The sequence below is a fragment of the Gymnoscopelus braueri genome, assembly GCF_963280865.1.
Source record: "Gymnoscopelus braueri genome assembly, chromosome: 18".
NCBI classification, from domain to species: domain Eukaryota; kingdom Metazoa; phylum Chordata; class Actinopteri; order Myctophiformes; family Myctophidae; genus Gymnoscopelus; species Gymnoscopelus braueri.
The window spans coordinates 20,924,842-20,951,379 of record NC_137618.1 but is presented as its reverse complement, the minus strand read 5'-3'; the positions used below and the strand labels follow the sequence as shown (position 1 = coordinate 20,951,379).

Sequence of the window (26,538 nt, the reverse complement as noted above, 5' to 3'; positions counted from 1 at the left end):
AGCTATGACTCATTGAAAGACCAATCTCAGACTAAACCTCAATCCCCCCCCCCCGAGGGTGATGAACTCTAATGAAACAATATCAACAGGCCACTTAACCTTCACACAACACTGTCTTTAATCCTAGGCTTCTGCAGACTTATTACATTCCTCTGAATGGCCCAGATTCATATGATGAAAGAAATAACTGACGATCCTTCATTATGTTACATCCCTGCAGACTACTAAAGCAAAATATCACTCCAACTTGTCAAGCATATTGCACTACAATAGCTGTCAATAGCGGTTGTTCTTCTTTTCTTGACTGGTGAACAGAATTTTGTCAAGGGACAGTGAAACCTTTGCAATAAGGGACATTAGTCCCACTCTTTTCAAGGGAATGAATTAACTGATTAACAGAGAACATACAGCAAATATTTTCACACAATGAACTCATTAACATCCAGGTAAGATTAGAATTATAGAACAGCAATTTTGATTATTCTGTCATTGATGTATCTTCCCCATTAGGACAAGCCTGATTATCACTTACACACACAACAATGGTCAGCTTAAACGAAGGCTAAACATCGACATGCCTACAGTCAGCTTTCAGCATATCAGAACCTATTAGTCTTTACTCATGTGCAGTGGTAGTTGATACATTTTCAGCTCATCTCTTCATTTGCCCTCCAGACATACCTGTTTACCAAGGTATTTTCACAGCAATATGAATGCCAGTGATTTATATAACCATACCTGGATCCTGACATCAAAATATCTCACTTCTAAAGCTGCCAGATCAACACACAATATTTAACTAAAATGCTTGCTCTTTTCCACAAGTTCTACACACTCTGACCCTGATAACATCGTTATATTATTTGCCAAGAGCCTCTGAATGGTAGCACTCTTAAAGGTGTAAGTTCAGTTCAGTTATGTTTTCAAAGGCCCTTCTCTCTGGGGCATGCCATGCAGCTGACCGATCAATCTTGCACTTTGTAAATCGCTCTGGATTAGACCGTCTGCTAAATGCCTACATTCTAACTTTAATGTAGTTTAGATTTTTACAAAATCATGTCCCCAGTTCAATTCTGACTGGTCTGTGCTGCACATCCAACTCCTTCCCCCTCTCTGCCCTCATCTCAACTATCATGCCTAAATAAAGCAAAGACTAAAACAAAATTCCTCTGTGCACAATATGCAAGTACCTCTTTCAATGTCACGTGTTTCACTGTTGTTGTACTTCAATGCCATCAACTGCAAGTCAGAAATCCTTCTCCATCTTCTGATTTTGAAAAAGGACATTGCACGCAACAGAACGGTTGAGATATAGAAACAATATCCTATATCAAAATAGGCTAAAGGGAGGACGGGCCGGCCATATGGGCATATCAGTCGGATCGGCGGTGCGACGTAGGTGGGATGGCCGTGTAGCGGCCTGAACTCTAGATGTGAGGGCTGCCCGAACCTCTAGTGACTAAAAGATTTCAACATGAACATCGACAGTCTTGAGTAATGGAATGCCTTCAAAGCCAGAATGGAACTGTGCTGATTCCTTTCCTGGACCAAAATGACCTTTTCTGGGCCTGGAGTAATTTTCTTTTCCCTATGGAGCAAAATCCTGCTTTAAGAGTAACCTTTAGGAAATCACATCCATTACCCTGCATATACTATCTATATGTCATCCATATGGGAAATTGTGAAAGCATCATGCCCCCCCCCCCGACACACACACACACACACACACACACACACACACACACACACAGCTGACATTACCCTTATAATTAAACTATCCCCTGTGTGCTTTGATGCGAATGAATACCAACATGAATTAATATTGAACCACGTCAGTAGGGGTCCGGGTACAGCACTATCTATTGACAATTGCCTGTAATTGGTTGTCAGGAAGAGGGATAATTGCTAGTTTACGCTGGGGTGCGTGTGTGTGTGTGTGTGTGTGTGTGTGTGTGTGTGTGTGTGTGTGTGTGTGTGTGTGTGTGTGTGTGTGTGTGTGTGTGTGTGTGTGTGTGTGTGTGTGTGTGTGTGTGTATTTCACCGTTTGTCTGTTTATGTTTTTCTTATTTTATGTTTTGTGTGAGGACTGCGGATGAAAATTAGCATCTTTGCTAAATGCGGTGTATTTACGTTCATGTGACGTTCATTAATAGGCTCTGTCCTGTCTAAATAAACAAATAAAGTAAAGTGTGTGTGTGTGTGTGTGGTGTGTGTGTGTGTGTGTGTGTGTGTGTGTGTGTGTGTGTGTGTGTGTGTGTGTGTGTGTGTGTGTGTGTGTGTGTGTGTGTGTGTGTGTGTGTGTGTGTGTGTGTGTGTGTGTGTGTGTGTGTGTGTGTGCGCGCGCGCACGGTCGTGTGTGTGTGTGAAGTCATAACATCAAACATCTCTTGTGACACCGCTGGGAAATCAGCCTCTCACATACAGGATAAAAGTGTTCTCCAAGCCTCTGCCCAAAAACAATAAACATGCAGGAAATTGCATTACTACATTCTGCAGAAAGTACCAGCTGAAACATCAATCTCTCCTGTATGTTGTTCTGTTTATATGCGTTTCTCAATGTGTGCACAAGCAATTTAGGGAAAGGGAGCTTCCTGATCTATTCTTAGCACTTAACACACATTTTACAGGCAATTCTGTTGACAAATTCTACTCCTGGGACCTTGTGATTTAAGTTTCCAATTCTGTGGCCTCTCTTTGAACTGTGCATCTGAACACACACCACTGTGATCACAATGTTTTCTTTTTAATGTTTTTGGTGGGGGTCACATTAACCACTTAAACCCTATATACTTAGTTGACTAGGGTCCCCCAGGGCTCTATTCTTGGTCTGCTCCTTTTTACCCTGTACACCAAAATCTCTTCACCGAAAATAGCAGATGCAACGTGTTGTGAGCTTGTAGATAGGCTATTTTTGCTGAATGTTTGCCCCAGAATAGGGACACTAGGGTTCAAGTGGGTCATCAAATAAAATAAAGTAAATTAAAAAGCCATCATACGCATGATGTGCTTGCAGCACTGTAATAGAAAATGGCAGTATCAAAAGCGAGAGACATGGATTCCCCCTATCCTCCCACCAAATCAAACCCTATGGTCAGAAGAGTGCACTGAGGAACTGTATGCCAGAGATCAGGCTCTAACTGTCACTCTACCCTACTAGGACAACTATGCTCCTTGATCAGAATGACAGAAATCTCTGCATTTCTTGGTGTCTGCAGAACTTTCCAGTACACTTCCAGTATTATTATTATTATTAAACTTCTCAAGCTGTCTCAAACTTGGCTGTACTGCCAAAAGTTGCTGTCCTAATGTATTCCTAAACTCATCCAAAGATAGAGACAGCAGAGGGAGGATCGTGAAGATCAAATTCTCTTGTCTCAGCATCACTCTTAGTCTTCAACAGTATATGGCATCAATAGGATTACCATCTCCGGCAAAATAACATCAGCACGCCTAATGAATGATAAAAGGCTTCTTTATATTCCACAAGAGCTGCCAGTCCCACCGCTAAAGCGCATTACAGATGTTTAGACAGCTTACAAAAAGGCAGACCATACAGTACATCTCTCTTCTTTGTAGCTATGACAGCATTGTGCTGCATGCAGAGCTCCATGTGGAGTATACTCATCCACTCTCACTGGCAGGGTAGAGATCACAATATAATTAGTGGCAGCGGAACAGCAGGAGCTGGAGAGTCGAACTTAACAGACACCGCCTGACAAGGCAAGATGAGCAGAGTGACTCAGAGAACAACAGTAGCCCAACTTTTTGGGGGTTACTTTTTTAATCCTTTTTGCTCCCTGCACTTTCAGTATTATTCTCTACAAAACATCCGTCAATCATGGAACAGCTACAATAGCAGTTTCCATTTTACAAATACTGAGCCCTTCATTTGACTTAAATGGACCACAAAGCAGAGACATAGACGTATTTGCCTGCCATGATAACAATGGTGAAGTTAAAGGAATTCAGCAGTAGTAAGAGGAGATCATTTCAAGCCTGATAAAACACAGGGGGAAAGAAATCCCAATTTAAACGTCTGCTTTGTGTCTCGAGGCCCCTACACATACTGTAGAACCCAGATGGTAAGACTTTAAATGAAAGGGATATGGTATTTCACTTTCAAACATGTTTGGACACCTGTCTGAACACCTCAGACAGTTTTTACGTTGCTTGATTCAGTATTTAGATCTTTGATATTCATTTTAACAGACACGGCCCATTTTATTTTTTCATAATGTTTTCCTTCATTTCCCCCAAAAATTATAAGAAATAAATGAAAAAAGTAATTGAAAAAATTACTTTTCTTCAATTCGGTCCTGTCTGTCTGTTTGAATCTCACCCCCTCACCACTACTGCCCTCGACTGCCCTCCTATTGTGATAAGACGCCTAATTAATCATTCTAAAATTGATAAGTAAACTAAAAAACAGTTCTAACCTACATCTGAACCTGAAATCAATGACAAAGTTCTAACAAATCAAGCGATACATCTTAACTTGCAAAACAATGATAACTCTAACATATATCACAATAAAAATGAAATAGAAATAATTGGGCTGGATCTTTAATTATAAGGTAGCCAGACCCTTGTTGCTGTGTTCATGTTATTTGGAATCTACTTCAACTGACCCACAACGCGGTGAAATAACACGAATTGACAATTCCGTAAATAGACGACTAGAAAACCCCAAAAGCCGTGCATAGGAGCCGCAAATCCCACGGTGAAATAACATAGGAGCCGCGACCCCGGAAGCAGAGCAATTCAGCAGCAAGCAAAGCAATTCTCTGCCTATCGGTACATAACTCGGACGGCGCTGAGTAGGCTCAAGTGAACGTCGCAACGTTCGGCACGGCAACTCGCTCGCTTTAGCTCACTCGGTGGTGCCTCTCGTGGCTCCAGTTCGCTTGAGACTGCGTGCCTCTGTCATGGTCCAAAACTTAACAAAGTCAATGGAGGGGAATCCCGGCAGCTATGCACAGCTTTTGGGGTTTTATAGTCGTCTATTTACGACTAGAATTGCCAATCCGTGTTATTTCACCATGTTGGGGTGAGGTCGGGTTGGATAACGCTAGTAGCCTAAATAAAAGAACTACTTGCCTTTTGCTGCATGGCAGATCCTGCAGTGGCACTCTATTCTGAGGAGTTTAGAACATGGGCCCTCTGTACTCTAGCAATCCTAGATGAAAAGAGTCCTTCTCATCGAACTCAATGAGTCAAATGGCATCTCGTCAGCTCATGGTCAGCACCATGTTTAATAGAACTAGCTGTGATCACAACTGTGAAAGCCTTGGTTTTTCACAAAATGGCTCCTGAGAGTGGAATAAAAAGAATGCACTAGCGTTTTTCATAAAGAGGTTGTAGCTAAGGGGGCTTTGCAGCAGTGAGAAATGGAATATGACTATATAAGGCAATTGTCAGTGTTGCTGTATGCTATTTCTGTGAAGGTCTGTTATGATGGAAATAATCACATACTGTAGGAAAAACAAAAACAGGAATATAAGAGGGATGATGGGATTTAGGTGCCTTTCTGTGTCTATTTTTGTTACTACAGTACTTCAGTTGACTGAAAAATCTATACCAAAATTATATCTTATCTTAGTCTACAAGTTTTATTTGTATTTATTTATAAGCCACCTTTATTTTATCCTCCCAATGTAGGGCCAAATTGGTTTACATTATTGTATACTGTACCAATTATATGCTGGGATATACAGTAGAAAAAATACTCTGTTGCCACTAAATGTACTAGATTTTCCCTGGCCGACCATAGCCCTCCACAGTTTTGTGAAAATAAATGTTGTCAATATTAGCGGATATAGTAGGCCTACAAACTTTGTGTAGTTATGAAATAGAGTAGACTCATTAAAGATCAGACATGTGCTGTTCTGTGCAAGGCCACAAGACACACAAACACTGCAGCATACACACAGAAAAATCCCAAAAGCCATTTACATTGTGGGCCATTGTCTTTAGTGGCAAAATGGGATGTTTGGGGCAGTGAAATAAAACTACATACATCATCTTCATCACCTATCATCAGGGAGTGTCCAGCTCCTCCTTTTTTTATAACCCCAGGTTAAAAACTGATCGTTTGTAATGTTGCCTGTGGTTATAGGGTCCATCATAAATAAAGGAATTCATTGAGACAAAAGAACATAGCATTTACAAGCACGCACTTAGTCCACACAAGGCATAGGTCAATACCATCATCAACGCGTACTGTATGAACATTAAGCAGCTGTGACCGGAAAAAATAAGTCAAACTAATGAATCACAAAACAAATGGTCTCCCAATTACTAATGCTACATGAGTTACTGTAATGGTTAACTTATCTTGCCCCCCAAAAACCACTAACACCACCGACATTGCCTGCATCACATAATCACAAAGACACACATACACATGCGTGTCCCATGTAGAAATAGAAAGCAAACTGACTTGGTACAACATGAAAAAAGTTAACTGATTGTATGCGATTGTTTTTCTCTTATTTATTTTTTATTTAATGAAAAAAAATTACTGTTGAGCTTTTACAGCATATCTTTATCTGTGTGTCTGTACTCTGTACACGTAGACTGGGTTTTCTTTGCGCACCTTTACACAGCCTCACACGCTGACTGTGAGCCGACCTGACCCTATCATTATGCTTCCATCGCTCTGCTCTCTTCCTCCCCGCTGTGAGTAAAAGGATGTGTGGTGCGTTGCCACAGTGACCATCGCCCACGGACGGCACCTCCATCCGTCTCTCTCAGCAGGTGCCCACGGTGCTGACCGTGGTGTAGCTGAACTTTGACATGGACGTCCCCGTCGCCATGGCATCCTCCTCGTCCCGCAGCCCGCGGTGGTGCCTGCGGCTCCGGCGGCGGCAGGGGACGCGGCAGCAGGCGAAAGTGGAGAGCAGTGCCTTGCGGAAGCGCGTGTTCATGAAGCAGTAGATGATGGGGTTGACGCACGCCGAGGTGTAAGACAGCAGGTGAATGAAGGAGATGGGCGTGCCGGAGAGGGCGAGTACGGCAGAATCATTGTCGAAGGCTTTCCAGGTGTTGGCGCAGTACAGCGGCATCCAGCACAGGAAGAACAGCACGACAATCACCACCAACATGCGGATCACCCGCTTCTTGGCCTCCAGCTTGGCCTCCGTGGTATTGCTGCGCGGGCGCTCCGCCCGGGCAACCCCGCCCGGGGCAGACAAGGTGGACATCTCCACGGAGGGGTTTGGCCGCTGGTGGGCCGCGTGGACGTAGCAGCCGTCACCGTCGTCGCTTCCGCTGGACGAGGTGGAGACCAGGCCGTTCTTCACGACTGCGCGGGAAAAAAGCAGAGGAGAGACGCGAGAGAGTGAGTTTGTCTTCGGAGAGCGTAGGGTTGGAGTGCTCAATCTTACTGAAAGTAAGGAAAGGTAATCGCTGCCAGGAATCATGCCCATAATACTGATAGTGTAGCCTGGTAAACCATCCCGGTCGCGTGAATTCACATTATCATGTGTCTTCTGCAGACCGGTCTGGCCCCAAGCGCTGGGTGGATGTTTTGCAGAAACCAAAAAGTTAAAGAGCCAATCAGCGTCTGTCAATCCATGGCACTGAAACGTCTACATAGAGCCATGAAAGAGTAGTGTGGTATTCATAGCCACAGGACGTTAGTTGGACCAGTAGTAGATCTACTGTAAAAGTGGTTGCATATTGACACGTTCTTTTTGGCACTTGCAGAGATTAATGAAAAGGGACCCGGTAATGATGAAATGAACACTCAGGATTTTACTGTGTTGGAATACAGGATTCTACTGTGTTGGAATACATGTATTGTTTAAAACAACAATACAGAGAACACAGACACACACATGAACAGATCCCAGCTCTATCTGTGCTGCGTCATCATTGCTGTGTCAGTTTGTTCTCATCCATTTCTAACGATTACAACCAATTAGGTTCTCTCAGGATATTTCTTCCGGAGCTCTTATTAATGCAGCTGCTCACCTTAATGGACAGAGCAGTGATTCGTCCAAACAGAAGCTCTTTACATCTCTCATGGGAAATTGGTGCATCTACCTATACATTGGGATAGTTAACTCTCGCCGCTTCCGACGACACACTCATTCCATTGTTTCGGACTAAACACAACAACAACATATCACATGTCACCAAAACACTAGCCACAACGTGCGCGATGAATTTACGGGTGGCGTAGGCTTCTTCTCATTGCTCACTACACATTTGCCTCCTCGCAGCACATTTAATTCAACTCACCACATTAATGAACACACCGGACAGGGAAACACTTTCGCACCGTTTACCGTGAGCACACCCGAGCGCCGACGGCCACAGCCGACGCTACACGAAGCGGCGGCCATTGAAATCTCTCTGCATCGCCACAACAACAACAGACGCGAGCCCTTCGCTTCAACCCCGCTCTTGATTACCTTTTTGTTTGGTCATGTCTCTATCCCACCACACTCACGCTAATATGTCCTTCATTTTCGTGCCATGCAAATACATTATTGGTTACCCGCGCCAGCGTCTACACGCTGCCTCCAACAGTCACCCGAACCGACTCGCCAGTTAGTCAGGATGCCAGGTTGGAAAAAAACAAGTGCCAGAAACAAGCAAGCAGGTTCATGAAAAAACAAAAGCCACAGGGAGCACGCCGGTGGATCTATATGGGGTCTGAAGGGGTCTGTGATGTTTCGCGCGGCTACCAAGACAGGGGGGCCCGATGTATTATTTTTTTGTTTTTTTCTCTTTAGAAAAAAAAATTGTTAATACATACAGAGAGAGGGACACGGAGGGACCAACAAGCACAAAGTGCTTGTATAAATATAAAATAAATACAATTTATTTTCACCTCAGGGCAGGTTCAAGGTCGCATACTGTGTTTCAGAGGAAGAACTGTATTCTCTCCCGACAAGTCTCCCGATAAAATCTGATCTGTGTAAAGCAGGGCAATTTAAAAGCACTTAACATATCAATACAGTTGTTGTTTTCTTTTTTTGTTTCACCTGGCAACCCCAGCCCCTCCCTCTTGTATTTCTCTTCTCTGAGACCAAACAGATGGTGATGTCCAGAGTCTAGACCTGCGGCCGCCAGCCAATTCCATCCCCTAATGGGGCATCAGCAAACGTTCTCCAGATTAGTTCATACCAGACAGGCTCTCGCATGCCCACAAAAGGTTATGATACACTTAACCTGCACACGTTGTAATGATTATAGCGATAATGTATATTTTGAATATGAAATCATTATTCAGATAAACCAGGAAGAGACCCTTCCAGTAGAAGGTGGCGTCTAACTAGGAGTAACAGCTTTCTGGAACACATCGTTCGAGGGGAAACTATTCAGTCACTTCTACACATTATGTATAATTCACAACAATAATTCATTTTCTATCTGTGCTTGTATCTGTCAGTATAACTGCTGGGACCGGCACCATTGTGCTAACTTTGTTGCATCCCCAAATCCTCTAGTCTTATTTCCATTCAAGGGTTCTAAATCTTTTACCTATCTGATTTACAGCTTCTCTTTAAGAGTGAAATGACTTTCATTGGTGAAATCAAGAATAAGACTCAAATAGATTAATCAAGTCAGTTTATCTCATGGAGAAAGCAAATGTTTCCTACGCAAAATAATCCGGAGTGTTAATTTAACTCTGAGACAAATGGAACCAAATGGGCCATTTTGTTCTGTAACTCTAAGTGTAAAAATGGAACCAAATGAACCTGGATTTTACAGTGTGCTAGTGTACTCAGAGTTAGGCTTCTCACCTGTGGACTCCTTCTTCTGGCCAATCTCAAACTGCATGCCTCTGTAGAGTTCCCTGGAGATGAGACCATAGGCCACGATCATCACCACCCCGGGGATAACAAACAGCACCAGCAGCAGCAGAATGAACCTGAGACACACAAGAGACAGTACAGCAAATAAACAAATAATACAACAGCCCCATGAATGTGTGCATTTATTAACCCTAGCTGAGGTGAAAGTCTATAGGTGCCACTTCTAAGGGCAGCAACATGAAATTGTTTATCCTAGCATGACCAGGCTAATTTCACTGTGTAGATATTAGTCTGGAATCTCTGTGTGGAACCTGCATTTCCATTTATTTTTTTTGCACTGGCAGATTTCTCTAGTTTCCAGGCTAGAAATTGTTCTCCAAGATGTTTTAGTATATTTTTCTAAAAACGTAACCATATAGTACACAGTCAATTCCTGAAGTGTTTTTAGTTTTTGGCTAGCCAATTATTTCCCTTTTGTCTACCAATCAAAGTCCTCCCCTCTCATTTCTGAATTGTAACTACTGTTGTATCCTACTGGCTCACCTGCCAGTGAGGAGCCCCACTGGGAGGGCGTAGCGCCTTTGTCCTACTGCTACCGTTCAACATTCCCCGCTGTGATGGCTGACTCAGCAGCAACACATCTGAGAACTAGAAAAAGTGCTCCTCGGAGCACAGGTCTCCGCCAGGTCAGGTAAGTTATTGTGGCCTCCTGGTGGCGCTATAATAGGCCAATGTGAAAAGGGTGGCATGTCTTCCTCGGCCTAGTGGGAATATGCGTGCAAATTTTCACGGAAATCGCACACCGCGTTCATGATTTCAGACATTTTGTTCAAAACGGACCAATCCTGCAAACTTTGGAAGTCAAACTTAGTCAATCAGGATGGAATATGAAATATCGGACAGATGCGTCTTGATCACATGACTATAGAGATACTGTGTACCGATTTGCGTGATGTTTGGATAAAATCTGAAGGATTAATATCCAAAAATGTATTTGACATAAGTCGGCCTCCTGGTGGCGCTGTAAAAAGCAGATGTGAAAAATGCAGTGCAGATGTTTTTCCTTGGCCTCTAGGGAGTAGGTGTGCAAAGTTTCACGCAGATCGGTGCAGTTATAGTAAAAAATGCAAATCGGTCTGTTATAGCGCCACCATGAGGCTGATGTGAAAAGTTTTAAGTGCCATTTCTTCCTCGGCATAGTGGGAATGTGCGTGTGCAATTTTATGGAAATGGCAAGCTGCGTTCATGATTTGAGGCAGTTTGTTGAAAACCGACCAATCCTGCAAACTTTGGATGGTAACCTTAGCCAATGAGGATGGAATATGGGAAATCGGACAGATCAGGGTTGATCACATGACTATAGAGATACTGTGTACCGATTTGCATGAGGTTTGGTTAAAAACTGTAGGAGTAATGGGAAAAAATGGGTTTTGCACAAATCGGCCTCCTGGTGGCGCTATAACAGGCCCATGTGAGAAATTTGAGGCAGAGGTTCTGAATTGGCATCCAGGGAGTGTGTGTGCACAGTTTGGCAGCGACCGGGCCAACGGTGCCGGAGATTTGGTGCTAACACACAGACAGGACGGACGGACACACGGACGGACACACGGACGGACGGACGGACGGACGGACGGACAGGGGCGAAAACATACTCTCTCGCCATGCCTTTCGGCCTGGCGGAGACAATAATGTATGTTCTGTGGGAGGCTGCTGACAGAAATGGACATGATGGGCTGGCCAAAGGAATGGGGATCAGCTGTTCCAGATCTGCAGCTAATGTGGACAAGTGGACTGCACCACAGTCCCTCTGCACCCCAGGGGAGGGGCAGGGGTTATTAGCATAGATATAGAAACCTAGATACCTCATTGGCCTCTGCAGTTCATTGGAGCGACTGGTATCTCAATACAAGGCTCTTCCGCAGGGCTGTTTGACTACTGGCCAATCACATCGCGTTGACTACTGGCAGGACTTACCGTTGGGCTAGGGTGGGCTGCAGCCCACGGGCCCCCAACTGGGGGGGGCCTCCAATTTTTGGGTGAAAAAAATTAAATAAAATAAAATAATTTTTATTTTTTTATTTTTTAATGATCAATCAAAAAAAAAAATATGACCAAATTGTGAATTAAACCCGAAATAAAAAGAAAAACAACCAGAAAAAACTGAAACATTTTCAAGCGCGCGCGCTTGAACGGGGCGTGCATGTGCATGCGCGCCAGGGGGGCCTCGAAAATTACTCTAGCCCACGGGCCTCAACTCCTATAAATCCGGGCCTGACTACTGGCCAATCACAGCGCGTCTAACTGACTAATTGCTGCGCGGCTTCCTCTTAAGAAAAGACCCGCCCCACCTGCCTCTGATTGGCCTACCGAACGCCCCCTTCTGTGACGCACACGGAAGTTTCCAGCTTGCCCTGCTGAAGCGGAAGGAAGTGGAAGCACGGCCGAGATACGCACGCCTCAGAGCCGAAGGAGGCGTCTACCTTTATATGTCTATGGTTATTAGAATGTGTTTCAATGGTAGTCTGTGTCTTTTCCCCCTTTGTGTTAACAGTGGTCTGACCCGTCCCTATACAGTATATGTCCACCTCATGTGATTTCGGTTAGTTCAGAGTTCAGTTGTGTTGATCTGTCCAGTTTCTGTTTAGTTATTTAATTTGATTTCATTTATTTTGAGCACCCTTATTTTTTGTTATCTGTTAAATCATTTATTTGCAACAAAGCACAAAAAAAATAAAACAAAAAACAAAATTTTTAAAAACCATCAAAGTTTCCCTGTGTCTCTCCTTCCGACCAACTCGGTCCCTGACACCCGCTGACAGGTGCTGCCCCAGCCCGTAGGAGTAGGTGGAGTGACAAATATCACCCTCACTGTCTGGTTCCCTATCCCAAACACAAGCCAGTTAGCATAGACGCCTGGCCAACCCGGGTCGAACCCCTAGACTCTGGTGTTTTACGGGTACTTTACTCTTGCGCCACCCGAGCGCCTCAGTGTCAATTGGAACGTTTTCAATTAAACAAAAGCTATTTTTGATATAATCTTTCACCAGTATATTTTTCACAAAAGTCATTCCACATAAATGTGTTTTTTGACAACTTCTCTAAACATTATTAAACACTATTTTATTTGCAAGTGTCTGTCTGCACAATTCGCACTAAAAGGACATAGGCACCAGAAATGTAAAAAAATAAAGCATTTTAACATTAATAAATGCAGTTTCTGAGGACTTGTTACGTTCCAAAATATCGTCGGGCACTCTAGAACCCTGCAGCACTCGTTTTGAAACGCTGTAAGGACCGGGACTTCGCCAGTGGCGTCGCCAAAAAGAAAAATGAATGTTACCCAGTATGACTTTAAATTAATACCGAAGAGTTTACTTTGTATGTAAAAGCAAGCACATGTTCATTTATCTAAAGCTTATCGATTATAAATGTCTAACGCTTGTAAATACGGGTAATGCCTCCCTCATTTCATAATTATGCATAAACATATTTCCTTGACTCCATGTGTTCCCATCAAGGTAGAGATACATCAATACCATCAAATACCAGATGCGTAAGATATACCAGATACAGCTGTAGATACCAGAGAGTCAGAAGGACTAGTTCATTAAACAAATACACACACACTCTCACACACACACACACACACACACACACACACACACACACACACACACACACACACACACACACACACACACACACACACACACACACACACACACACACACACACACACACACACACACACACACACACACAGCTTACCAGGTCTGCTCTGCCTTGACTTGCGGCCATATGTGGCGACACTGATGAGCGGTGGTGTTGTCAGGACGCCGGAAAGGTTCTAGTTGGCTGATGATGGGATAAGGGATCATTAAGATGAAGGCGAGAAGCCAGGTAGCGGCTATGACCCGATAGGCATGGGAGCGCGTTTGCCACGCCCGAGACTTCAGAGGGTTGCAGATGGCGCTGTAACGCTCAATCGCTATGGCGACCAGGCTGAACGTGGAGATGCTCACGGATATACCTGTAGGATAACCCCCCCCAACAAAGAGACCGAGAATGAAATAGTTGCTGCTGTATGTACTGGAGCCATCTGTGTTTGTATCTGTATTCTCACTATTCTGTATCTGTAACGGACTTCAAGTGGCCATTCTATAATGTCTGTCATTTATGCCATACTATTAAAACGTATTATTTCACATGCATAGATTCCAACTAATTTCACACTGTTCATAAGTATCACTTTCACTTTTACTTCACCAGGCAGTTCAGGCTTTCATGGCTGGTGGTGCTTCTGTTTTGAGACGTGACACACTCAGTGATATAAGCAGTGATTGGTATACTTTTGAGGGGACATACATAAAAACAAACAAATCCTGTTTTATAGATGGCTTGGCTGTACCACCCCTGGTCACCAGGTGGGGCTAGTAACCAGTATGTCCACAACTGTGTACCTTCAATATATAAATATGTCATTTCCTGTTCTTGTACTAGCTTGAAAAAGACTGCAAGGTCGAAATGTCGTTCTGTTGCTGCTGTGAATACAATTGGAGCATTTTAAAGTGTTTTTCATGGCCGTAGGCCAAGACATACAAATCAAGCAGGTATCCTGACCGCTTGTACGTACATGTACATAATATGTACACAGACAAAAACTGTGTTTGAATCCAGCTTATGACCTGCGATCACGTCATCTTTCCAGTCTCTCCACACTTTTCTACTGAATATAATGAAGTGGAACACAATAAATTAATTAGGTGTGAGGCGTTATGGAGTTCTTTAAACCGACCAGAAATACCAAACTCCACTCTCAGCTCCCCAGGGAGCAAAATGCATTTTCTGGGTGGTATAACTTCTTATACATTCTGCTTCTGTGAGGAATGAATGTGATGCATGGAGGAGAGGAGGAGTAGATGGTTTATTGGGGTCATGTGGTGGGGGAAATCACATTGGCCTGGGTCACTGCTGATATGATCTCACGTCTCCCTCCTTACAGGCAAGACGGGGGAAATTACTCTCCTCAAAACCACATCCTTTGCCAGAATATAATACAAACACTGTGTGTGTGTGTGTGTGCGTGTGTGTGTGTGTGCGTGCGTGCGTGCGTGCGTGCGTGCGTGCGTGCGTGCGTGCGTGCGTGCGTGCGTGCGTGCGTATGGCAGAGAGACCATGGATGGGCAGTGGTGTGTGTAGCCTACTGTATGTACAAGGGAAATGGAGATAGACACAAAGAAAGAAAAAAGAAATAGAAATGAGCCAGGGCTCAGTGATCCGTCACACTGTCTGGACCCCCGGAAGCAGGTGGAGAGCACGGCCAGCTGAAGCAAAGAGCAATCTCTCCAGAGCCTGTCCACTTTTCCACAGTGCCTTCTAATGACGGCTGTCTCTCATTCACAGCCCCTGTTGTGGAAACCCGCACGTGCGTTTTATCTATTGCACATCTTCTATTCAGACTTTTCTATCAATAAGTAGCCTACCATCCACCTCTCTTGTTATTCTAGCCATGTCACTGCACCATTTTGTTTTACTCTCGCCACATTCTCTGTCATTTCTCTATCGCACAAGATCCATCTAAACTCAGCCGGTCCTTTGTTACTGTCCCAATATTCGACTCCAGCGATTCATCTACTCTCTTCATTTCCTTCTCCCCTTTCATGCACTCTAGCTTTTTTGATTTTATCACGTACCGTCTCTTGTATACCATGGGGTTTCATAAAAGAAAGTGCAAAGGAGCTTGAAAGTCAAAGTACAAATCTTGCACACTTGCTCCAAAGTGAGTAAAAAGTCAGTGTTTTTTGCTAAAAGCAACACCTTGCCTAGCTTAGTTAGCAATAACTCTTTCACAGACTTGATATTTGGTAGCAATTAATAATAGAGCACTGAATAAAGAGGATGGATGATCGCGAGGATTATCGGTGAAAGCGCCTTTTTCCCCTCTACCCTTTGTTATTTACCTGCAATATTTCTACCACTCCTCTCATATTCCTCCCTCTCACCTTGATCCTCTTCCAACACTCACCTTTCCCATGCAGTCTGCCATCCCACCATATACTGTAGGATGACCTATACTTAGTTGTGCGCCGAAAATAGCATTTTGTGCTTAGCACCATCCATTCCACTCCGAAACCACCTCAAAACCAATCCCAAACCCCCAATACCCCATTGTCCTCCACCACCACACCGCCTCACCCATGAGGTAGGCCACTATCCTGCACATGGCGGCTCCAAAGATGAAGTCCTTGAGGATGTTGGGGATGATGTTGAAGGGCATACAGAAGACAGCCATCATCAGATCGCTGACAGCCAGCGACAGCAGGAAGGAGTTGGTGACGGTGCGCATGCGCTTGTTGACCGTCAGCACCACGATGATCAGGAGGTTACCAAAGACACTCAGCAGGAAGATGAGTGAGTAGAGCAAGATCCGCAGCGTGTGGTCCTCTGGTACAGAGGGGGTGGGGGGGGGGGGAGGACAATGAGAAGAAGCAGGGAGACAACAGTGGTAAAAGGGATTAGATGTTAGAGATGCCATTGCAGAGGCAGTGCAGCAACATCAACAATACATTGGCATATATCCTTTTCATGTTTACTGTTATCCTCTCTTGTTGCCTTGCCCTCTGGCCTGCTGGAGGCAGTTCTTGTGCATTTCCAATCCAATCCAATCCAATCATTTCCTTTTGATTTCACTGCCTTATGACACCCATTCATACCCCACCCCGTCCATAACATTTGAAAGCTCCTCTATAGTACGTTGTTGATGTTCACTTATTACCAGTGTTTATATTTATATATATACCACACACACGCACACACGCGCACACACACACACACACACACACACACACACACTTTTAAATTACCTTTACCTTGTATATTAATTTGTGTGCATAGGCCAGATACAGAGAGTGGTACTGTATAGGGAGAGGGGGATTTGCACAGTACTGTGAACATTATGCCCATATACTGCATGGGCATAATCTTCACAGACATACTCACAGACAGACAGACCGACAACTTGAACACTATAGAACAGATGGGTTTGTACGGAAAATAATTTCACCCACTCATCACCTGTAAACTGCATGTTGACCCAGGGGCCCAGTCTAAAACTCTGAGACACTGAGAGGGCTTCTTGCAGTGGTTCAAGGAGAGTCCCCATTAACAAGGTCGTCTTGTTGAACAAATGCATCAGCACTGTCTTTACATACAAATCAATACTACCACTCTGTCTGTATTGATCCAAATACCCTGCGTCAACCTGCCCTCGTGTAACTAGATAATTTGCGTGTGTGTGCGTTGTCTTTTACTCAATTTATTGTACATTGATGGGGACATGAAAAACACGAAAGCAGTTCAGGCCCCTGCATTAACCATATTAAAATGGTTCACGTGTGGAAAGCAACAGTGATTTCTTCAAGCGATTTATTTTTCCTGCATGAGTGGCAACTAATTCAAATTGCTTTCCATGTGATTGAAAGAATGACATTTACAGTAGACAGTAATTGAGAAGAAGTTGGAACATAATGTGCCAATTCATTGCTTGTATTTATCTGAATTCTAGCTTTGAAATATGGTGTTCCAATGCTGCAGGAAGGTCTTTATCATTAAGCATTAACAACTGTCGACCATATCCACAAACAAGAACAGTGTTGTGACTGCTAATCTGGTATGTCCCCAGTATACAGCTACACACAGCAAAATCCTAATCGTTAGTTTATCCCTGAAAGTTGAACAAAATTCGGGAATTTACTGTGCACTATGTGCTGGAAAAGTTTGAAAGTGTGACAGAATCCATTGGTACAGATGGTTTTCTGGGTTGAAATCTCAAATACAAAGCTTATTTGGATGCATACCCACAGTCATGTTCTTACTCACTGTCAGTGGACTAACTTCTGGTTATACATCAGTATGACATTACCAATTATACTCGGTCCTTCGGTGCCTACATCTGAGAAATGACTGACAAGTGAGTCATATTCAATCACTCATCTTTAACACCTTTTTCATAACAAAAAAAGCCATTCTAAAGCTCACAACACGGCGCAACACGCCTTGTTGTGAGCTTGTAGATCTGCTATTTTTGCTAGTTTCACCGAATGTTTGCCTACTGTGAATAGGGACATTAGGGTTCGTGTGGTTAGCTGAAGATATCAGCTGTCACCAATCTACAGTTTTTCATACTGTATTTAAATGTTTAGCATTCAGATAAAAGTCCATAGTGATCAAGGGTTATACTGTCTGATAAACAGGACAGATGCTGTTGGACACGCACACTGGCTGGACCGAATTTATGCTATTACATCACCGTGCCAGCACATCTACTAGTCTCACAGAAACTAAGTGAGCTGTGGCAGCCTTTTGGAATGGCAAGCATCACAGAGCCTGAGCCCTCTGGGATTAGAAGCTTCCCCGGGTCACATCCTGTTAAAGCCCCAGTTCTCGCCCCTGTCAGTCAACATCCACTTACCTTCTGTTGAGAAACGGTACTCTGGGCACACACCAAAACGGGTTGCCTACGGCGTGCATGGCATGCCCTAGGGGATTAACAGCACCAGAACGTGTCCCAGTGCACACAAGCACGAATACGAAGGACACTGGCCAGACACACACAAGCTGTATACACACACACACACACACACACACACACACACACACACACACACACTCACGAGTGTGCATACAGTAAGTGCATCATGAAAATACTCAGAGACACCAACGCACTCTTGCATCTGCTGTATATCTACCAGCAAAGTTCCCCTTAGGGGTTGACAAGTTGCATGCGAGAGAAGAGGCTATTTTCCATTTCTGCTTTCTCTCATTCGACTCTCAATTAAGAGAACAAATCAACAACAACAAACCTGAGGCAGTGGGCGAAAACAAAAAATAAAATAAATATGCTTAAATTAATGTTGTAAATTAAGTTGTTGTTGTCCATACTATTTCCACACACACATACACCACCTAAATGCATTCTCGAGCCCATATGGTCATTTAAAGATTATTCTCGGCTGACTGCTGCCAAATCATTACCAACTCTCTCTAGGTCGTCGTCGTCCCAGTGTCGTTTCCAGTCATCTCCATGCATCTGGCTATCGTGCCAATGCTTTCCGCAATCCCATCTAGCCATTATTCTATTGATTACTTTTTCGGTTAATCAAATAATAGAGAAGCGCATATTTTTTACAAATATTTAGTAATTTTCATATATCAACAAATCGATTAATCATTATTTTATACTTGGTCGGACAACAGTGTCATGCGCATTAGTTAAAATAGCCAATCTACATGCTCACAATGAGCGATGCAACGTGTTGTAAGCTTGTAGATTGGCTATTTGAACTATTTTTTAACATTATTTTAAAAGAAATACGCCTTTCACCTATAACGACACGGAATAGGAATCGGTTACTTTTAGGGTGCATCATGTGCGCCCAGAATGGATGCACTTTTAAATTCAATCAAATGGATTAGTTCAATTAACTTTTGCACCACTACAGGAATCCTACCATTCTGAATTGGAGCTTCTATCATCAGCAGCTCTCGCGATGGTTTGAGGCTTGCCTGGATCTGTCACTCAGACAGAGTAATTATGTTAACCAATCAACCTCTCTCTACAGTATTTCTCTCACACACACACACATGCACGCATATTGTGCACACACATCTTCTTTGACTAATAACATGTAATGGATTATCTTGTTCACACACACAAATAAACCGCAGTAACACTATTGTGTTCCCCTTGGATTCTATTCTGTTGATCACTATTGGCTCATTAGAGAGTGCACAGAAATGGCAGCCATTAAGAACTTTTTAATTAAGGAAGATGAATTAATTGAACGTGTGTGTCTGTGTGTGTGCGTGTAAGTGTGTAAGTGTGTAAGTGTGTAAGTGTGTAAGTGTGTAAGTGTGTGTGTGTGTGTGTGTGTGTGTGTGTGTGTGTGTGTGTGTGTGTGCGTGCGTGCGTGCGTGCATGCACTGCATACCAATGTACTAATTGACTTGAGTCTGTGCACACTTTGGCATGTGCATATGCAGGATGCATGCATGCAGACAGTTAAAAGGCACGGGACAAGTGTACACTACCCAAATACTCTCTGTCTCCCTTCTATCTCTCTCTCTCTCTCTCTGCCTAATGAAAAATGTTACGTGGGCTTCAGCCTAATCGAAGCCAATTAGCTTTCCTGTGTGCTTGCTGGCTCTGCAGGGAACAGTGATAACTCCCTCACCAGCACATTTGACAGGTTTGAATTTACAATAGCTGCTGCCGCCTTGTGAAGACCAGAGGCAATATATTCTTCATCACCTTACGAACTGGGTGACTGCCTCTCGGTCAAAATACACACCATAAATGGTACGGTAAAATCAGTTCATTTAACTCTGAACGCGTAAACCAATAGAACAAATCTCCACTCACTTTATTTTGAGCTTTCAGTCTACAGTATCAGATGGCCAGACCTTCATCAGAGAATACACTGGATCTGGGTTCACTCCTACACTCATGTAACCATGAGGATTTTACTGTGCTCCTGACTATTTGTTTCTTTCCTACATTTTAGTCCACTGATTCATGGCATTGAGCGGTTGAGGTACGAGAGTGCACAATTTTCGATTAAGCTTTTTATTTCATGAAGAGTGGTACTGGAATACCGCCTATATGGCTCATGAGAATGTTTCATATTTTATAGAGTGGTACTGTTAGAAGAATATTGAACCTTTCACTGCAATGTTTGAATGTTGAACTATGCCCATGATATTTCATAATTCTCAAAGTGATACCACCCCCACTCCCACTACTGCAAGATAGAGAGACAGACCTTTATTGATCTTGTATAGAAATGCAGGTGTCATACAGTAGCAGCACCCCAGTAGGCATGAAACACGGGACAGGTAAGAGTAGAGAGATTCAAGGCTAAGATTCAAGAAAGAAAAAAAAACTAGTAAAGTAGTAATAGCAATAAGAAGAATATGAGGTAAGCACTTCAAACGAACATCCTATTAACAAGCATTATTTAGTTTTGAGTGTTTAGGAGAAGCCAGTTGAGCAGAAGTTACGGGTGGAGAGACCTCCACACTGGCCCTGCAGACATCACTGTTTAACACTAGAGTAAACATGCTAGCACTCACGTGTATACAATACAAAACAAACCTACAGGATGTCTGCACCAAACCCACGCACGCACGCACGCACACGCATGCAGACGCACACGCATGCAGGCACACACACACACACACACACACACACACACACACACACACACACACACACACACACACACACACACACACACACACACACACACACACACACACACACACACACACACACACACACACACACACACACACACACACACACGCAACATGAGAGAAGGGAGCGCGGCAAAAGGAATGCACATTAACAAATTCAAATCTAAATTAAAACTTAAATGTTTGTCAAATCTGATGTTAGTTAAAATATCAGGTTTTTCTCATTACTATTTTAAAAATGTTGCCAGTGGTTTGTTAAAGAGATCCATTGGTAAAATGACATTCAAACTGCAAAATAAATAAAATGTGGTGAATTTGCACAGCAAGGGCAGAAACTACTAACATTAGAATTGCTGCGACATTATTACTTGAATTAATAATCCATAACATTAATTAACACGAATAAGCCAAACCATGAATATTTTATGTATCATCTGTTCTCCTAATGACACCTTTTGATTATGACTAGCTGGGGTGACTTGATGTTCAGTCTCGCACACACTCTCTCACACACACACACACACACACACACACACACACACACACACACACACACACACACACACACACACACACACACACACACACACACACACACACACACACACACACACACACACACGCACACACACGCACACACACACACACACACACACGTCAGTGTCCATCCCAATTGGCCCTGTTACACCTCACCTTCGAGGAGAAAAGCCAGCTCTTCAACTGCTCATGTCTGAGTGAGATTTTGTTAAATGTCACGGCCAGTTTGCTAATCAGCAAAGTAAATGTCATATCGGCCTTCACTGAACCAAAGCTCACCCAAGAACAGTCAAGCCACCACTGACACCAGAGACAAAGATTTCTACCCACTGACCAGCAGAGTAAAACTCAAAACAGAAAGACCATGTGGTACACTGCAAAATCCTCAGTTCATTCATCTGAGTGCAACTCTGAGAGTGTACAAATGGAAATGGTTGCATTTGTACTCTAAGAGTTGAATTAAAGGAATATTTCACTTTCAAATAAAATAAACATGAAAAAATATATCAAATAAATAAATGAAAAAAGTAATGGAAGTAATGGAAATCAAATAAATAAATGAAAAAAGTAATGAAAGTAATGGAAATCCCCTCACGCATTAGAAGGACATTCTAATGCGTGAGGGGGCCGTGATTTTTCCATTACTTTTTCCATTTATTTTATTTGAAAGTGAAATATCCATTCAATACCGAGCATTTTACCATTGTGCACTTTCATTCAGTCGACAAACTGAAATGTGTTGCTGCACATCAGTGTGGGTACTGTATTTATTAAAAATCTCAGCTCTCAGGTAGTAGAGTGTGATGACTGATGAGAGAGAGTGAATGATGGAGATGGGAGGTATACTGTACAGACAGGAGGGGTGGGGTGTGGAAATGAGGAGTCTGGGAGAGAGAGAGAGAGAGAGAGACAAAACGTGAAGGAGGTATTTTTTGTCAAGCCACAAGCGAATGCAGAACTATAATAGGTTGTCTGTTTGTCTTATGTGCAGTATGTATGTAACTCTGTCCGCAAAGACTCAATACACTGTATCATAATCAAATGAAGACTGAAGGTCTTTATTCGATATTCAATCTCTTGCGTAATATCTGCCGCATATGGTGCAATTTGGTGGTCAAAGGTCAAGAAGGTCAGTTATTGATTAACACATTGTCATGCATAACTTATCTATATATCTTAACTTAACTTAACAATTCATTGATTGCATTTGAGAGCTTGTCTCAAGCCATGTTTAGGATATGGCAAATGAGCCATGCTGCTCAAATATGCACATCTCCAGATTGCCCTTATTTGCAAACGTCTTCTGTTGGGAATACGTCTCAAAAAAGAGGCAGGAGAAATGTGGGTTTCGCCAAATGTGTTTATATATATACACATATATATATATATATATATATATATATATATATATATATATATATATATATATATATATATATATATATATATATATAATAAATGAATAAACAAGCTGAATTACCCTTTTATTAAAATGGTGTGGCAGGTGTGAGAAGCCAGCTGTTAAAGTCTACTTAATGATGGAGCCGTCTGGGGTCCGTTCTGATTGTGGTACATCTTGGCTCTCAGCTTCAGCCTGCCCCATAAATACAAGCTGAGTGATGGAATAAAACAGGGGGGAGAGGCGGTGGAACAGGCGGAGAGAGGGGGGGTGGGGGGTAGAGAGTCATGAGTGAAGAAAGACTGAATATGGTGGGAGAGTGATGTTCTGAGTGGCTGAGCAAGCGATAAAAATTACAGCGCCAACATTGTTTGTGACTTCCACATCTCGTGTGTTTGTGCAGACTAATTATATACCAAGTGTGTTGAATATTATGTTACAAGTTGTGAAATGCTTAATCAAAAATGTGCACAGCTATAATCAGGGAGAAATGTGTTATAGGCTATATAATATTCACACTCGCGCCTAGGTGCCCTATAATAGTCCATGAGCCAGAGCCCCAAAATTGAGCAAAAATTATCGAAAGAGTGGGCAAAACCAAACCTATATTAAATTGTTCATAGGGTCAATACGAGTAAATAAATATATGATAACCTTTCCACAGGAGCAGCTTTTTCATGGTTATCACACATTTTGTTATTTTCCCCATACGTACATGACAGGTGAAAAAATGACAAAATTTAAAAAAGAGTTATCATAATGAAACTTCCTGAGTTGATTACTTACATGAAGACAATGATTTATCGTATTACAAGTTTTCTGAAATTGTATATTTAAATATGCAAATTAGGCATAGGAAAATATGCCCAAATTTGCATAACTTTCCAGAATCAACATTGGACAAAGCCAGAGTCAACATACTTATTTCATTTTGTTAAGATGTTGGATTCAAAGGTTTTTAACGAGGGAATATTCAATATCTGCTCAATTTTGGGGCTCTGGCTCATGGACTAAATGCCTAATTTGCATATTTAAATATACAATTTCAGAAAACTTGTAATACGATAAATCATTGTCTTCATGTAAGTAATCAACTCAGGAAGTTTCATTATGATAACTCTTTTTTAAATTTTGTCATTTTTTCACCTGTCATGTACGTATGGGGAAAATGACAAAATGTGTGATAACCATGAAAAAGCTGCTCCTGTGGAGAGGTTATCATATATTTATTTACTCGTATTGACCCTATGAACAATTTAATATAGGTTTGGTTTTGCCCACTCTTTCGATAATTTTTGCTCAATTTTGGGGCTCTGGCTCATGGACTATAATAGCCTATAGGCGTCTCTCTTTTTTTAGACAGGACTATGGTGCCCCCCTGTGAGCAGTGGTGTTAAGTAACTAAGTACATTTACTCAAGTACTGTACTTAAGTAAAATGTTGAGGTATTATTACTTTACTTGAGTAGGTCCAATTTTCAGTACTTTTACTTAAATATTATACTTTACTCCACTACAATTATTTTACAACTTTACTAGTTACTTGTAGATTTAGATTATTATTACAAAACATACATTACCCACTTCAGCCCTATATAGACATTTTGGCCATTTACAATGGGAGTTCATGCAACACATTGTGAGCTTGTAGATCTACTATTTTCAAAAGATTTGTAAACATTTCATACATTTGAAAACATTCTGCACAACGAGTACTTTCTACTTTTGGTACTTTAAGTACATTTTGATACCAATACTTTTGTACTTTTACTCAAGTAAATTTTGGACTTGTAAAGGAGTATTTCTACATTGCTGTATTGATACTTTTACTCAAGTAAAAAATGCCCCCCCCCTGTGAGTGATAGATCAAGCAGAAGGAATCCTTTTGCTCTCGTCATCACTCGGCTTCTTTAGCGCAACAGTTGCAGAGGAACCATTAGGCATATTTAGGCGGACGAGAATAGAAAGAGTTGACTGATAAAGTAACAGCTGTAGCAGCATCATGATGACCAGCCCAGAGGAGCACGATGATACGCCGAAGTATATCTACAATAACCACCTGAATTTGGCAACAGGGCACTTTTCGTTACATAGCCAGTTTGAAAATAAATGCTGAATTTATGAGAGGTGAGAAATTGACAATTGTCAAATATACTTTGGGGTTTTGTTCCGGGCTTTGAGAATTGTCTTTATCTACAGTTCTGTCTCTTTCATGTTTCATCTTGTTAAATAGAAAAAGAAAAGAAAAAAACACAAAAAAACACAGACTATAACATAAAATAGGCAACTATAATTAAGTAGCTATGCTTTTCCATCCAGTAATGATGACCAGAATCCTGATTCATTTACAAGGATACGATTTGCGCATGATGCCCATAGCCTACTGATCAATTGTTTTATTTATTTTATGTAGCCCAGTGGTTCTCAACCAGTTGGTAACCAAAAGGACCCTTATAGATCTTTAACTCTTACGCGTCCATTTGGTTTCATTTCTACGCTCTCGAGAGTAAAATTATTGTTAAACATCTGCATTACTTAATTTACAAGAAGTCTACCCAATTAAAGAATGTAGAAGAAGTGTTACTTGGTGTTGTCTCAAGTCACATGGAATTGGGGACAAAATCTTATCCAACGATAACAAAATATTTGGGTATTTTGGGTCTGAGAGTCTAAAAATCTCATCAAACCCCAAATAATTAATGGACCTTCATATGAAAGAGGTTGAAAACCACTGATTTATCGTTTCTTCTTGAGATTATGACATTTTTTAGGGGAAAAAATCGTTCAGTGCTTTTATTCAAATCTCGACATATAGCCTACTTTGTCTTCTACACACTGGTGTAAAGTAACGAAGTACATTTACTCAAGTACTGTACTTAAGTAACATTTTTACGCATTTGTACTTTACTTGAGTATTTCCAGTTTTCAGTACTTTTACTTCTACTCCACTACATCTCAGAGGCAAATATAGTACTTTTACTCCACTACAATTATTTGACAACTTTAGTTACTAGTTACTTTTCAGATATACATTATATTATGAAACATACATTAACCACTTTAAACCTATTTTATACCTAGGCTATTTGAAAATAGCCGATCTACAAGCTCACAACGCCACGCGTTGTGAGCTTGTAGATCTGCTATTTTCAAACATTTTAGTACTTTTACTTTTGGTACTTTAAGTACATTTTGATGCCAATACTTTTGTACTTTTACTCAAGTACATTTTGAATTCTGGACTTTTACTTGCAACAGAGTATTTTTATATTGCAGTATTGGTACTTTTACTTAAGTAAAGAATTCAAGTACTTTTTCCACCACTGCTACTACATAATAAACGGTGCGTAATGTAGACTCACACTCACTATGAACCGCTCACCTCTCTGTCTGCGCTCTGGTCCGCGGACCGTGAACGTGTTTCCACAGGTGATGTTCCAGGGCTCCAGGCTTCCATCAACGGTTCCATTCTGGAGCGCAGCGGCACAGTCAGCCGTCTCATTCAGAGAATAGAAATCCATGTCGTGGGTTTTTACAACAAACAGTTAAAAATGAGCATTCTTCTATGACTTTTCAGGAGTGC

At 42.1% G+C, this 26,538-nt stretch overlaps 1 protein-coding gene across 1 annotated transcript; it reads right to left on the bottom strand.

The window, feature by feature from the left end:
• Positions 1–6,111: 6,111 nt before the first annotated feature.
• On the bottom strand, positions 6,112–26,476 carry cckbrb (cholecystokinin B receptor b; the record flags this gene model as incomplete). The annotated part of the gene is made up of 5 exons (XM_080412147.1): positions 6,112–7,303; positions 9,756–9,883; positions 13,536–13,797; positions 15,963–16,211; positions 26,338–26,476. 5 exons carry the CDS (start codon positions 26,474–26,476, stop codon positions 6,750–6,752), a joined length of 1,332 nt encoding a protein of 443 aa, XP_080268273.1. The 3' UTR covers positions 6,112–6,749.
• Between the last annotated feature and the right edge of the window lie 62 nt (positions 26,477–26,538).